Source organism: Natator depressus, chromosome 21, assembly GCF_965152275.1.
Source record: "Natator depressus isolate rNatDep1 chromosome 21, rNatDep2.hap1, whole genome shotgun sequence".
Taxonomy (NCBI): Eukaryota; Metazoa; Chordata; order Testudines; family Cheloniidae; genus Natator; species Natator depressus.
Window position 1 is genome coordinate 2414356 of NC_134254.1, and position 15608 is coordinate 2429963.

Genomic DNA, 15608 nt, shown 5'->3' on the forward strand with positions numbered 1-15608 from the left:
AGGCTAACCTAGTACACTGTGCAGTCAGGCGGCTTACACAGAGACCTGTCTGCCCATGAGGCAGCCCGCAGTAGGGACAGGAGGCTGGAGTATATGAACCATTGGTCTGTTCTGGTGGGACATGTCTGGCATGCTGACGATCTTCACGGAAAGCCACGAATGATCATTACAGGGGGTTGTGATGGAAATCTCACTGGAAGACGGCACCAGGCTTTAAGCAGAGTGGGGAAGCAGGTCGGTTTCTGTACTGGAGACTGTGCAGAGAAGCTCTCGCTCCCAGTCACATGTGTAGTAATGCACAAAGCAAAGAGCGCTGGTTTCTGATATAAGTTTATAATGAATTTTATCTTAAAATAATAAAGCAGTATACACAACATACAATGAGTTTTACAAAGAGCCACTGTTATATTAGTTTACTTTAACACCTACCAGTATCTTCACAGACTCTTTGCTCTCTTTCTCTCTCACTCGATGGATATTTTTTTCCTTTAGCAGTTATTCAGATTTTGGGTGACAATTTGCAACTTTGCCGGTCATCTTCATTGAGGAGTGGAAGAAAAGTCCACTTCCAATGAGCTGCTCTTGTCATCTTATGTCTATAGTGCTGCCGTGCATTAACATGCTGGGTCTGTCTGAGACCATCAAGCTTCCTTAGGCTTTGCAACATCCTTCCTTGGGCCTTGCTAAAAACAAAGCAAAGAGAGAGAGCTTTCTGCAAGGATTTCATTGTTCGCTCTAGGTTGGTGATGGTGGTTTGGGGGTTTTTTTTGGTTTCCTGGTGAAATTTAATTTATAGCAACACAATTCTTTAGGGACACGCAGGGACCAGTCACTCACATTCCGATGATCGGTCTCAAGTTCGTAAGCAGCTGCACTGACCTTTTGCAAGATGACAATGGGCAGAGGAAGCTTCACAGTTTACGCAGTGATTGCAGACTCCTTCTAGGGAAGGGGATAGTTTTGCTGAGCAAGTTGGAAGGGTCCACGGTATCTCCTGGGAAATGCAGTCCTGTCATTAGTGCTTTGCACAATTAATTAAATAAAAGCCATGCAGCTGAACTGCAGCTCCCGGAATGCCATGGCCCATGGAGCACAGGTCGTGCCTGACTTTGCTTTTCCCTCTCTGGTTCCCGTCTCCTCACGTCTGGTCTAACCACTCGGCCCGCTTCGGTGCTTTGCACGTGTGCACATCAACGGTGTCCTCGCACTCCTTGCAGCGCACGGCGCAGCACCAGTGGAACTTGCACTCGCACTTGGTGATACGCGTGACGCGGGTGGTGTCATAGCCCCGGCCGCAGCACATAACCTCACAGCCGTCAGTCCCACGCGACAGCTTATGGCACACGCGACCCGCCGTCCCCAGGGAGCCTGTGGGAAGGAAGCAAGTGTTCATTACACTGTCCCTGCTCAATCTCGCCATGAATGAAAACGCTCCATGGTGGCCCCTTGCATAGTTCTTGGGGGGACGTCCCGCCCATTGCTATCAGGGGCTCTCTGCAACCAACTACTGTCCATCTAGACTGTAAGGTCTGTGGGCCAGGGCCTGCCTGTTTTGTTCTCTCTATACAGCCCCTCGCATGATGGGACCAGGTCAGGATTGGGGGGCCACTAGGCCCAACTGCAATATAAGTTGGAGAGACTGAGTTTAAACCCATGCTGTTTTAGCAGTGTATGAGCTCCTAATTTACTGGCTTTACATGGTAGGTTCCTGGGTGCAGGGATTGCACTGTGCCTTGTGGGTTAACAGCAGTAAGTTTACAGATCTACGGACCAATTGTCTTTCTGCCTTAGCATTCAGCTCCCTCGCCCAGAGAGGACATGACTCCTTACACAACAGCCCCGGCATCTTTCTATGCAATGCAGAGCACAATTTTCTGGATGAATTTTCAACCAGCCACATCCTTGAACCATGTTTCATTTGTATCCTGTGGCTCAGAACTCACAGGGCAGATGGGTTCAGAAATAGAGACGCTTTGCCCCAAGCTGCTCTGAGAACTGGCCCCCATGGTAGAGCCTGGTCATACGAAGTGGCCTGCCTTGAAGTCCCGGATCCTGTGTTAAGCCCATAAACAAAAGCACAAGCGTGGCATCTACTGGCTAGCGCTCAGGAATCATTGGGACCCAATTCCCCGTGATCTTGCACCTCAGGCTGATGATTAGACCAGTGCAACATGGGTGGGAACCACTGCCACATTGGCATGGTGCCATTCCACACTCACTCTCCACTCGTGTAAATGACTGCACCAGGCGCAGGGAAATGGGGAATTGGTTCCCACACATGAGGGCCTCTGCATGCATGGACCTAAATGGGATCAGCCAAGCCCCCTTAACAGCAGCAGGGAAATACCCAGTCATGCATGCTTTAAACAACACGGAGAGCCACTGCTACCTTAGCCCCTCCTGCTGCCCTGGGGACCTTCCTCACACTTCTACCTGTGTGCACAACTAGGGCTAGCCCTGGGCTCAGGCTCTCCGCTGCTTGTTTGGAAAGCGCTGCATACCCGGGGTGATTTCCCAGCTGCCTTTCCTAGCCCAGAGCCTTCTGGCTGCACCAGCTCATCAGCCAGAAGGGCTGGGAAGCCAGACCCTCGTGGCAGCTCCTAGTGTGTGAGAGGCGGAGATTTGGAAGCAACCTCCTAAAATGGCTGAAACTCTCCTATTAAACATCCCCTCAGATTTGCTAATCTTCCCTGCCCACCCCACCCCACCCTCTATCCATGCACTAATCTGTTCTCTGGGCCAGGTACAGGCCACGGCTTTCCCCCTCACCCCCCTCTCATCTTTGCTGTTTGGCTCTGCATTCCCTGGGTTTGCTCTTTCGCTGTGCCTGGTCCTGTCTCCCCTGGGGTGAGTTAGTCGGAGCTGGATGGAACACACAGCAGCCCTCCCTTGAGGCAGGTATGCAGAGAACTCTCCCCACTAGTGCGTGTCAAATTCCCTTCACTTCTGGTTTAATTATCCTGTATGACGGCTGGAGAGGCTGAGTTACTAGGAGCAAAGGTTTATACACAGCAGGAAGCTACTGGACCTGGGACCTGTACCAAGCCATCGGCAGACAGCTGGCTTGAGTGTCCAGTTAAGTGGCCCTGGCCAACCCCGATTTAGAAGTGGAAATGTCTCACTCCAGTTGTGAGGTCCTCTGCAGGGCTAATGGCCTTTGCAAAACTGTTGCAGCTGCCAGTGAACTGGCATGGCTGCTCTTATCTCACACAGCCTGGACGTCCAGGCTTCTCTGGTCACACAAAGAAAAAAAACAAGGATCGGGGCCTGGTGCTGCTCTGAAAACCCCATTGAAAGGTTTGTTCATTGCTCTCTGCAATGGTCTAGGTAGGTAAGGGAGACTTTGAGTGACTGAAGATCGCTTTGGAAGATTTTGCTTAGCTGTGCCCTGGTGCAAATGAATGGGGTTACTCTGGATTAACACCAGTGTAACAGTCAGCCAGACCGGCTGACTCCCAGCCTCTGAAATGGAGACAGAGTTTAGATAGGACTAGTTTAAACTTTCAGGTTTAAACTAGGGTAAATGGTGAATTCTCTGTAACGTGAAATCTTTAAACCATGATTTGAGGACGTCAGTGACTCAGCCAGAGGCTAGGGGGCTCTTTCAGGAGCGGGCGAGGTGCAGGAGCTCAGACTAGATGATCATGATGGTCCCTTCTGACCTTAAAGTCTATGAGTCTATTGGCGGATGCTGCAAGGTCTAGTGGGAAGAGCAAAGAACTGAGACAGGACTTCTGGGTTTCCAGCTCTGTCCTCTGATTCACTGCAATACCTTGGGCAAGTTACTTCACTCCTCTCTACTTTGATTCCCACTGCGGTAACACAGGGTAATACTTACTAGAGGGGGGTTGAAATTTTGTCAAAAAGAATGGTTAGTTTTTCATTCAAAACTTTTATTTTTGACAAATTTTCATGTTTTCATTGAAAACAAACAAACTTTTGGGTATTAAACTGAAACTGTGCTAGATTTGGGGGTTTCATTTTTTTATCAAAACCCTCTCCCCTTGGGGGAGGAGAGGGAATTCTTTCCTGAGCAGCTCTCGTCACTTCCTGCTATGCAGGTTGATGTTTGTGCAGCGTAAAGTGCTTTGCGAGTCTCTGATGGAAGGGGATAGTGTAACCCACACACCTCCTGCATGTGGTGTTTTGACCCATCTACGGGCACCAAGCCCACTTAGTGAGAGAGATAAAATGAGTCTGCTCTACAGCCTTAGCTAACATCCAGTTGGCCTTTAGCTCATGCAGTAGAGATTCATGCACTAAGCTCCAGAGATCCCAGGTTCAATCCTATCTCCCGGGGACTGTTGGCATTACACTAGTGCTGTGTGTGGGTTTAGTATTTGGGACATGTTTTAAACAACCCCCCCCAAAACAAGCAAGACTGAAAAGTCAAGTCATTTGTGTTTCTTTTCTGACTGACTTCACGGTGCACGGCACAGCCAGGACGTCAGGGCATGTCTACACTGTAGCTGGGGGTGAGCCTTGCAGCCCAGCTTGGCAGGTTGTCTGCACAGCATTTTGGAGCTCGTGGCAGTGAGCCTCCTGCCCCGACTCCACAAACTTGGGCTAGCACTGTAGAGACAGCTGTGTAGACAGCCGTGGCTGGGACTCTGATGCCTAGGGATGCGGGCGGGTTGCAGAGCCTGAGCTCCAGCCTGGGCCACAACAGCCACACTGCTATTTTTAGCAAGCTAGCTCGAGTGCTTGTGTGTGTCTGTCATCCGGGTCCAGGAATCTTGCTCCCAGCTGCAGTGTAGACGCACCCGCCGAGTACAGCCGCAGAGCCCTGCCGTGCATGGCTGCAATCACAATGGAATTCCAGTTGCATGATTAATAAACCATGTGGCTATTTGGTTTTAATTTGCTATGTTGTTAGGGCTTTTTAGAGCTAGTTGGAAAACGAGTCTTTGTGAAACGTTTTTGAATTCTTTTGCTGCTTTTTAGAATTTTTTCACAAATTAAAAATTCAGACCAAAAAACCCCCAAATGGTGAAAAAAATTATTCAACAAAATTTAAGTTTTTTTTCCCTACTGACAATTAAATTTTTAATATTAACTTGTCAGAAGTGTGTGTGTGTGTCTGAGTGAGAGAGTCGGGTCTGAATATGCCCTGGGCCTGGCTTGATGATTCTTTTGTTCCTCTTTGTGAGTTTAAAAGTACAGGCATGTCTGAAGTGGCCCCGGCTGGCTGTGAAGGTTATACCAGGATGGCAAAGTTTGTGGTTGGTTTATTGTGTGTTTTGGTTGATTGGAGCATGGCTTTGCATCCGGAGGAGAGTGCATGGTATTTACTGAAACCTTCGTGCTGCTCCATGGGGTTGCCAGGTGCCAAAGGCAGCAACGAACTGGTCGTGAGCGACTTCTGCCCTGTCAGTTCATCCAATTTGCCGCCGGCGTACGCGCCCCCTGCTGGCTTGATTGCAACACGGCGGCAGCTATGGCTGGGCTCCCTCCACGTGGGGCAGAGGCCAGCAGTGGGTCTGCATGTGTGTGTGATGGGGTGGCTGAGGTCAAGGGGACTGGTGGGACTAGAAGGTAGAAATACCTCGGGGCTGCTGAGGCACAGAATAAATGTGGGGCGAGTGGCTCATTTAAATGTAGAAACCGTTTGTTCATTGCTATTTTCCTCTCCCACAGATTGCCTGGGTACTGCACGGCTGGGTCCGGGGAGCTGTGCCCGTTGCCAGGGAAGCCGATGGCCAGGCAGGGCTGTTTGACCTGGTGGACAGAACCGTCACACAGGAGACCGGTGCTTTCGCTGCAGAAGCTGAGTAGCAGCGACTTGGGCTTCTCTGCACGTCACCCCAAGCCCGTGCGGTGTGGCTACTGTGACTCAAAAGCCTGCAGTAACAGCTCGTGCGCACCCTGCCTGGCTGCGTGCTGGAGCAGTGTGTCCACGAAGGGCCTAGGGAGTCTCCGATCACATACACCAGAATTGGGGCAGCTGAAATTCTAGACAAACCGGTGCAATGCAAATCTCTGTCCCAGCAGCATTTCTGCCCCTTGCTCACGTCTAGTGCGGGCTGCTGCCCAGGGACCATGCTGATACCTTGGCGGGCAGGTGTGGGCAGCAGCGGTTGGGCAGCAGCTGCCTGGTAATACTGGGGGATGGTTCCCTGATATTCCTGGGCCCTCAATGCACTGTTTGAGCATATAGGGTAACCAGATCAAACCCGCGCTGGTCAGAGCTGGGCCCTGTGCTGTGAAGGGCCCTGGTGGTGGGTGGGTGGCAGAACGTGGGGAAAGGCACTGGGACATTTGACAGTAGTTTCCTGAGGCCAGTAAGGTGAACTCCAGTGGGCTGGCTCCCCCCCCGGCTGTTGGGACTCCGAGCTGATTAGTACATTAGGCTGGAAGCCCCAGAGGAGAAGTAGCCACCACCCCCTCGCTCAGTTTTGAGTGACACCCAGCAACAAGCAGGCTTACAAATGGCTGGGGGGTTCCCAGAGCGGGGCTGCCTGTGTGGGGCTCTTCTGATTCCTTCCCAGCAGCAGTCTGACAACTGCCATTCACCATTTCCTCACACCTGGACGTTTGTAGGCTTGGAGGGGACAAGATTCACAGCCGACTGAGCTGGTATTTTGCTGAAGCCCTCCCCTGCCCTGTTGCCTGAGGCACCTCTGATTTCCCAGGCATACAGGACAGAGCCAACCCCCTTCATGTCCTTTGTGCTACCTATGGCAGCTCCCATAATCCCTTGCTTCTCAGCCTGGCCAAGTGGCAGCTGTCTGCCAGTTGCACTTTCACAATCACAGACTGTTCTGGCTGGGAAGATGCTGTTTGGTTTTTTATTTTAATTTTTTTCTTCTCATGAGAAATTCCACAGTAAACACCCTCAGGGGCTGTTTTGCAACTCACTGGTTTTGTGGGGCGTCTGAGGGCAGAGAGAAGGGAATAAATATGGCTCTGAAACCTGGACACCTCCCACAAAGAGATGGAATAGCAGAGAATGCACAGCGTATGCTGTAGGTTACCCTACATTCTGCCTTGCTCTTGCAGCCCCGGCCCCAGTTCAAACCTCACTTTTTGCTAGGCAGCGCTCTACACATGCAAGCCAAATGCCAAGCAGTAACTAGTGTGGCTGTAGCATGTCGGTTCCACGATATTAGAGAGACAAGGTGGGGGAGGTAATATCTTTTATTGGACCAACTTCTGCTGGGGAGAGAGACGGTTCTGGGCTAAAGAAGAGCTCTCTGTGGCTCGAAAGTTTGTCTCTCTCAGAACAGAATTTGGTCCAATAAAAGTAAAGACCTCACCCACCTTGTCTCTCTAAGTGGTAACAAGGTGAGATAGGCCTGCGCTGCCTAAATTTGACAATTGGGCTGAGAACGAATAGTTCAAGGGGTGGGTTGCTCTTTAATATGGGTTGTGGGAGTCCTACCCTGGGTTAGTGGGAGGCTGCAGGCCTGACAAGGGGGTGTGAGATGTTTTGCTAGATTCCCCGCTGCACCGGCCATGCAGACAACTGTTGGGGCAGGTTCTTACCTGCTGACTTGTCCATCACACAGTAATCAGGAGAGTTCTCAAAGTACACCAGGTCTGTTTTGGTGGGTTTCCTGAAGTTCTTGTTGGCCACAGTGAAGCCAGTGCCATCCTGATTCATTATCACCTGGATGGCCCCGTTGTATTTCTTCCTAAGGTAATCCCCAGTTTTCCGAAAATCTGACATTGCCAACCAACAAGTCCTTAGGGTGCAGGAGCCGCTGACTCCGTGGCATTTACACTCCAGCTTCAGGAATCGTTTTACAGCCTATGAGAGAAAAGAGGCCATGAGGAAAAGGTAGGGCCGACACAGCCCATTGCACTCACGTCAGTCAGATCCCAGCCACGGATGTTCAGCCTCCTGGAGTTGCTCACTGTTTCATGCCCACATGGGATGGTGGTAGCTCATGGGAAGAGGCAGGGAGTTCTGTGAGCCTTCTCAGAAGAGCCAAAGGGCGGCTCTGGAAAATCATGAAAGACTGGCTTTTGTGAAGCCCCCTGATCACCCCAGGGAACCGAGCAGCAGGGATTGAAGGTAGAAGGTCTCTGCCATGCCACAAACCTCTCTCCCCTTGCAACAGCTCTGACACCAAAAGGCCACAGGCATGATTTACGCACAGGACACGTCTCAGGCTATGTCTACACTACGCAGTTTTTAGCGACACAGTTGTGTTGCTACAGCCATGCAGCTAAAAGGCGCGCAATGTAGCCGCTGTTTGTGCCGACAAACAATTTCCACCCCCAACGAGCAGTGTTAGCGTTGTTGGCAGGAGAGCGCTCCTGCCGACAAAGCACTGTTCATAAAGCATCGGTAAAACTTTTGTCTTTCGGGTGTGTGGTTTTTTTCAATGCCTCTGAATGACAAAAGTTTTGTCGTTCGCTTGCCAGTGTAGACAAAGCTTCGGTTGAAAGCAGGTCTGTGGTACTGCTCGTTGTCTTGCCCTGCGGCCGTTTATCCTGGAATCGGGGTGGGAGGAGTGATAAGACTGATTGAGAGAAGGAAGCTTTCAGCATTTATGAAACTGAATTCATGGGCTGGGGACAGGTCAGAGGTTAGGCTCTGTCCAGAAGGGGATGCCCTTTCACAGACCCAGGCCCGACTTCAGTGCTAATGGGGTGTGACGGTCAATAGTATTATGTTCACCATTTTTACAAGACTATGATAAATGTTGTACAAAGTATGGCTTGTTAGGTATCATTTGAAACGTTGTAATCTGCTGAACATTATCGTCCTGGTAAAATGTGTGTATCAACTGTGTATGTAAAGTTACCAGTTTCTACTGTATAACGTTGCTGTAACATGTTCCAGAGTCAGACAGGCAGACCTAAACCAGTTCTTCAGGGACACTGGCACACCCAGACAGGTATCAACACAGTCACCTGGGTTATCACTGAGTTCAGCGACCATTCTCCAGCAAGGGAAGGTGTGAACGAGAAATCTACATTTCATCACAGGGACAGTTCAACACTCACGTCCTCAAGACACTACTTGGCACCAGCCCCCAGCTGGGGGTAATCCTCAGAGGGGAGAGTGGTATAAGAATGAGTGACAGTGGCCTCAAATCACCTCTCTCTCCCTCATCTCTACTCATGGCAGCTGCAATGCTGGAAAGACAAAGAAAGCATCACTGAACTGGGAGAATGGTGGTCCTGGCTGGCTTTTCAGCTGGTACAGACTGCTGTAAATGTATGGCAAGACAAAACCTTTTGCCTTTCAGTTCACTTAGCTTGTTAAGTTAGGTATTAGCTGGTGTTTTACTCTTATTTCTTTTGTAATCAATCCTGACTTTGATGAATCATCACTTGTAATCACTTACAATCTATCTTTCTGTAGTTAATAAATTTATCTTAATCTTAACCAGTGTGTTTGGATTAAAGTGTGTGGGAAACTCCATCTGGGATCACAAGGTTGGTGCATATCATGTTCCATTGATGAAATGATGGACTTTCTATGAGCTTGCACTGTTCAGCAGTGTGCTGAGTAGTACAAGACGTACGTTTCTGGGGGACAAGGCTGGGGCCAGGAATCTGTCGGTGGTCTTCCGCCATGTAATTCACTCGGTACTGTGCAGCTGGAAGCAAGTGACATGCTGGAGGCTGTGTGTAAACTGGCCAGGAGGGGCTGCTCACCAGTTAAGCAGTGTGACAGGCACCCCAGCGTGGAGAACTGAGGAGACACAGCTATTCAGCAGTCCAGATTATACCCTGGGGAATGTCACATGGGGATCAGCCTTCCTTGAGGCCAGTGGGGCTGCAGGCCCTGGTGGCCCACAGGATCCATCTGCTCCCCAGAGTCTGCAGGGAGCTGGCAGGTGACCCAGCGCTAGGTGACCTGGCGCTAGCTGCTCCTCCATGTTCCCAGCTGCTTGTGCAGAAGCCTGGGCTCTTTGCTGCAGAGAAGAGCTTGGAAGCAAGCAGCTCAGCCATGGGGGTGGGGGGCACTGCCAGTCTGGTTGCCTCTGAGAGAGTCCCAGTTAAATGGGGAATCACCCCAAACACGGGGGCCCTATTGTGCCCTGGGGGCTGGATGTGCAGTTCCCAGCCCCCTTATCTTCCCCCCACAAATGAGCACTGCTGTGCTGCAAACAGCCAGGGAGGGGAGTCCAGGCAGGCAAGGGCATTCCTGCTAGTGGGGCTGGTGGGGGAAGGTGTGGGCTGGATCGGGGTCCCCCCCTCCCCTGGCTGGAGAGTTAGTGCCTCTGGCTGGGAATCAGCCAGCAGCTATCATACCCCAGAGCACCCAGCTGGGGAGGAGATGCCCCAGCTAGGCAGGGAAGCTGCTTTCCTGCCAGGCACCCGTGCTGCTGCTCAGTTCCCATGACCCATGCTGTCCCTAGGTGCTCAGCCCACATGGGGGTGTGACCAGCTGTGCCCACAGCTTGGCGACAGCCCTGGCTGCTGGGTGCTAGGCTGGGCACAGGGGGGCCCTTCAGGGTAGGAATCCAGACTGCAACCTGCCCCAGGGTTGTGGCCTGGGCTGGCTGCGCTCACCGGGCTCTGGTGCTGGCCCGGGCCTGGACCCTGGTACTCACCGTCCTCCCGCAGCGGTTGTTGTGCAGGTTCATCAGCGCCCGGGCATCCTTCACCTTCTTCTCCTTGGCGTCCACAAAGGCCTTGGCGAACTTGATCCCGTAGTGGATGTTGTCGCTGCAGCCGCCCCAGTCGAACTCCCCTCGCTCGTCCTTGGAGCGGCCGCGCTTGAGGGGGTCGCAGCTGCAGGCTTTCAGCTCCCCTTGGCTGCAGGCCCGGGTGATGGCGTAGACGACCCCGGCTGAGGAGATGGCGTAGACGAAGGCCGCCTCTCTGCTGCCTGTCGGGGGGAGCGAGGGACGGGCGTGAGGGTGTGCACCGGGCTCGGGCAGAGGCATCCCCAGGACAGCAGGAAACCTCAGAGACACCCCAAGGTGTGCTTGGCCCACCCCGAGGCCCCTCCAACAGGGCCCCGTAGCCTCATTCTGTCCCCCCCCGGCTTCTCCGGGCGCCGAACCCACGGGCGTCAAAGCGGCCAAGGCCACAGGCCGGGGCAAAGGCAGGGCCTGAACTGAACCTGGCTAAACAGACTCACAGGGCTGAGGGCCACCAGTTCCTCCCAGCTCCGCCCATCTGCTCTTCCCACAGCCGGGGGGCACTGCTTGGACTCCATCTTCCTACCGCACGAGGCAGCCTACCTTAGCAGGCAGCTGGCTGGCGCTGCCCATGCCTGCCCTGTCTGCCTCACGGCCATGCCCGGGCGCTAGGGCCTGGAGCTGACCTGGAGCTAGCTGCTTTGGACTACTAGGGTCCCGGCTGGCTTGCAAGCCCGAACAGCGTGAGTGGGGCACCTCACCCGGGGGGCTGGCTGGCAGCGCTCGCATTTCGTCCCCCATCACGCTGCCCGGCAAGAGCAGTGCACGGCATGAGCCAGGGCGCGGGGTCATGCAGAGCCAGGTGATTGCCAATGAGGGGGTGACGACTGCACTGAGCCGGGGGGAACTGGCAGCCTGGCCGCGCTGGTCTTTATCGCTCAACCTCCACTTCTTCCTCAAGTGACGAAATGCTTCCGCCCACGGTCCCGGCAAACGGCTGCTAAGCCCCTAGGCTAGCCCCCTGGGGTTACCAATTTAGGGTGGACATATTCCTGGAGGTTTCATCACAAGACATAATCTTTAACAAACTATTCATCTTTAATTCCTGGAGTCTCCAGGACAATCCTGGAGGGTTGTCAACCCCAAAGCCCCCTCACCTCTCGCTCTGCCGGGATGCCTGCCCACCACATGCCAGCCCACCCCCTGCCTGGCTGGGGTCTTGGCAGCTTGGTAATTAGGACAGTTTACCTGGGCCCCCGCCACCTCTTTTATTTGTGGGATCACCTGTTGTCTCGTGTCATGCTTCCTGAAAGCCTTGTGGGGCAGGGGCTGTCTTTTAGCGCCTGGCACAAAGGCACCCCACTATCTTACTGGGCCCTGTAGCGGCTAGTGAAAAACAAATCACCCCCGTGTGTTACCCCTCCGAGGGACTCTGACCGCTGGCTAACGGGCTGGGTTCGCAGATCCACGGGCCACAGTGCGCTGCTGGCCCAAAGACCCTGTCCTGCTGCCTGGCTGTTTGAAGAACTCCAGCGGCTCATTCTGCCCCCTGGTCATTTTGTAACCTCGTTAAAAAGCAACAAGGGGACTTGGCCCCAAAGGACAGGCTGTTAACGGGGGATGGGTGTGAACGAGTCCAGGAAGCAATGCAGCGGTGCTGCACGGCGGGCTTTGAGTGGGCGGTGGGGAGCACTGCTAAGCGTAATGGATCTTAGTGTCTCCTCTGCTGAAGGAGCTGGAGGAGACGGGAGATGTCCCCAGGGGCTATCCAGCAGCCTTGCTGGTCAATATTCAGCACTTGCACCAGCCTGTTCAGAGCTCCTTTGCTGGACAGTTCCCCGAGACCCTGAGCACAAGAGGAGCAGTGTAACTCGGCTCTGAGAGAGGGACCCAGGGAGCTCCCTGGGATGACAGTGGGTGGGGGGCGGCTCTGATGAGCACAGAGCTTGGGGTCCTGTTTGGGATGTGCTCGAACTAGAGCTGCCCTCTGGTGAGGTCAGAGTCTAAGGTCCCTGGAAGGAACAGGGAGATAAAGGGGACGGCCTGTCGGCAGATAGGAGTTCCCTGGAAGAACAAAGCAGAGGCAGATTCCAGCAGATCCCTGCACAGAGCTCTCCCCACAGCAGATCCCTCACCTTCCAAAGCCGGGCTTGGGGAGTATGGGCTCGAAGTGGAACCTGGGCGCACAGTCCAACCCCCGAGAGGGATGCCACGGACAGCGTGATGGAGGAGAGACCCAAGGGCGTTAGGGTGCTGAGAGGGGAATGCCCTGGAGGCGGCAGACTGAAAGCACAAGGGCTGGGCCCTGCTGGGAAGGGGAAAGGCCAGAGAGCAGAGCCGATGGAAAGGGGGGCGTGTACAATCGCACCATGTGAGGGAAGATTGAGGATTAGCTAGAAAAGACACCGATTGTCCTGCCTCTCAGGGTAATTTCCCAGGCATGCCCAGGGTGCCTGCTCTTGCTGGCGAGCTTGGCGTTCTGCAGGGCATTGGCTGCAAACCTCTAGCTGAGTTCCCAGCTCCTCACACCGCCCTCTGCCCCTCCGTTCCCTCTCCCTCCCCTGCTGCGGCCAGCCTGAGCAGAGGAGCCCTTCCATCCCGGGCAGGGACAGCCGTCGCCTTCTCATCTCCCCCTCCTGCGCTGGGAAGCGCTTACAACCCCAGCCTGCCCAAGCTGCGAATGGCTGGGCTGCAAGACGCCCCAAAGCAGCACAGGATGCCTGCCTGGTATTCTGCGGTTCTGGTTTGAGTTCACAGTTGGTTTTATAAGTTGCAAAAGCAGCTGCAAATCAAAACCATGCAGCGGTGAACTGAGGAGGGACCCTTTCAAAGGCAGCCTCAAAGAACAGAGTTCTCTGGGTACCTGGCCAGGGCTGCAGACGGGCACCAAAGCCAAGAGCTCTCCGGTCGGCTCTCCATCCTCGCGGGCTCTCCCAACAAACATGGGTGTATGGGGGCTCGGGGACACAGGGTCACAGTCTCTCTGCTCTCAACCTATGAAGCAAAGCTCCTGGCTTCCCAGGGCCTCTACATCAGAATGGTCCCTCTAGCCCTACCCGATGGGGCCACAGATCATCTGACCTCCTTGCTGGCCAGCAGCGAGCAGTCCACACCCCAGCACAAGCCGCTGGCGACGTGTAGCAGGCAGGAAGAGGAGTGGCGTTCCAGGCAGGACTCCTGCTCTGCGGACGGTGATCAGAGGTGCCCAGGAAAGGGTGACTGCCCCGTGCATGGTGAATGGCACGGCAGGGTGTGTGCTCAGCCCACTGTTACACAGAGAGCTCCAGCCGCAACGTAGGCTCCCTGCTCCTGCACACCTGCTGCCTTCGGTTACGCAGCCTGGGGGGCTCCCCAGGGTTGCCAGGGCAGGAACTGCTGCTCGCTGTTTGCCAGCTCGGGGGTAGAGGTGGGACATCCCAGAGGATGGGCGACTCCTCTACCAGCCAGGCTGCCATGGGAAGGGCACCACAAGGCTCTCTTCTGCCCCTCTCTTGCTCAGTGAGTGTGCAAGGCCCCAGGGGCACTGGGGCGGCACTGGGGCTGGGGAGGCCGCCCCGTAACTCAGCATAGGCAGTTCCAGGTGTCACAGGCTCTGCACTCTGAACATGTGGGTGGGCAGGGGTGAAGGCCAGCAGTCCCTGGCCTCTATCATATTCGGGGAGCAGGGGGGGCTTAAAGCCATTGGTTGCATCTGAGTGTGGGGGGGCCACAACTCCAAGAGGTTTAACCCCAGCCTCTGCCCTTGGCTCTGCAGGGACAGGAAGGCTCTGACCCAGCAGCAAGTGTGCCTCAGTCAGGGACTGGTACAGTTCCCCGGACCCATCTCTCCTGCAAGCTGCGGCCGACAGTGCTCCCCCTCTGCCTCCTCCCACCCTGCCACCTTCCCTCCAGTAACCCGCACTGGGATCTTTCAGGGTCTAGCTAGCTCCTTCCTCCGCTCGCCCTTCTCCCTAGGCTGCCTTGCCTCCTAGCCAGTCCTGGATGTGCAGTGAGGGTGCCAGCACCTCCGCCTCCTACCCGGGGGTGCTCAGACACTCACCAGGTGAGTTATCTGGGGTGAAGGAAAGCACCTTCCCAGCTGATCTTGGCCTCCAGGCCCTGTGGCTGAATGTGACCCACTGTATCGAGGGGGAGGGCAGGTGGGCAGGCAGGGTGGGACAGGACAGGACCATCTATCTTGTTGCTAGATCATTCTGATTCCAGCCTCATCCACAATTGATCACACATGAATTAAAAACACTCCCTCCAGATAGCATTGGGTGTCAGAACCCCTTGCGAAGGGGTGAAAGTTTTGCAGAACCAGGAATGAGGAAAAGAGAGCTGATTGGCTGGATGGGCTGTCAATCACCCAGAGAAATGGGGCAGGACTTCCCTTCCCTGCAAAGGGTTCTGGGTAAGGAAGCCCTCTATAAAACTGGCAACTGCAAGCTAGCTTCTCAGGGCTGCTGGAGGAAGAGTTACCTAGAAGAGCCTGGCTCTGCTTGAGTGACATTATTAAAGGTATTCTTTGCTGTTATTGGCCTTTATTTAAAATAAGTCTTGGTATTGTTTGTTTAAACTTTCTGAGCTGCGTCTTGTTGTTCTGTTGGACAGCTTTGTGGCTCCACTGTGCCACACCCCTCTTCCTCCTTGATCTTCCTTCTCCTCAGAGTAGCTAAGTGCCAACCTGCCCTTCTGCCTAGCAAGCACTTCCCTCTGCTCCCAGGAGATGCCTGCATCTTTCTGGTGTAAAGTGTCTCCAACAGGCTGGGAATCCTTACCCTAAAAGAAATGAGTCTTTTGGGGTCCCCTGGACTTTGACTGCTAATGTGGGGGGGGGGCATTGTGGACACTAACCTTGGTTATTGTCATTTCCTTGGATGTAGGCGCTACAGTATCAGATCTGTTCAGCGTGGTCACTGCGGCATGCAGGATGCAAATTGTTTCCCACTGTTTGAGGTCATGGTGTTCCTAACTCTTGTAACTGTCACAAGTCTCATGGGATTTGGTGCTTTTTCTTAAAGCCCCAACTCCTGGAGTCATAGTGCTATGTGAGAATCTGATTTGTCTTTTTAACGGGAA

General features: G+C 53.9%; 1 protein-coding gene across 1 annotated transcript in view; it reads right to left on the reverse strand.

Annotated features, from left to right (window-relative positions):
- Nucleotides 1–299: 299 nt before the first annotated feature.
- WNT2B (Wnt family member 2B) overlaps nucleotides 300–15608 on the reverse strand; it is a 42220-nt gene continuing 26911 nt past the window's right edge. Inside the window, exons 3-5 of the mRNA XM_074936257.1 lie at nucleotides 10515–10792; nucleotides 7486–7750; nucleotides 300–1368 (exon numbers count right to left, since the gene is read on the reverse strand). Of these exons, the coding sequence (XP_074792358.1) occupies nucleotides 1139–1368; nucleotides 7486–7750; nucleotides 10515–10792 (773 nt within the window). The 3' untranslated portion in view covers nucleotides 300–1138. The remainder of the gene's footprint in view (nucleotides 1369–7485; nucleotides 7751–10514; nucleotides 10793–15608) is intronic.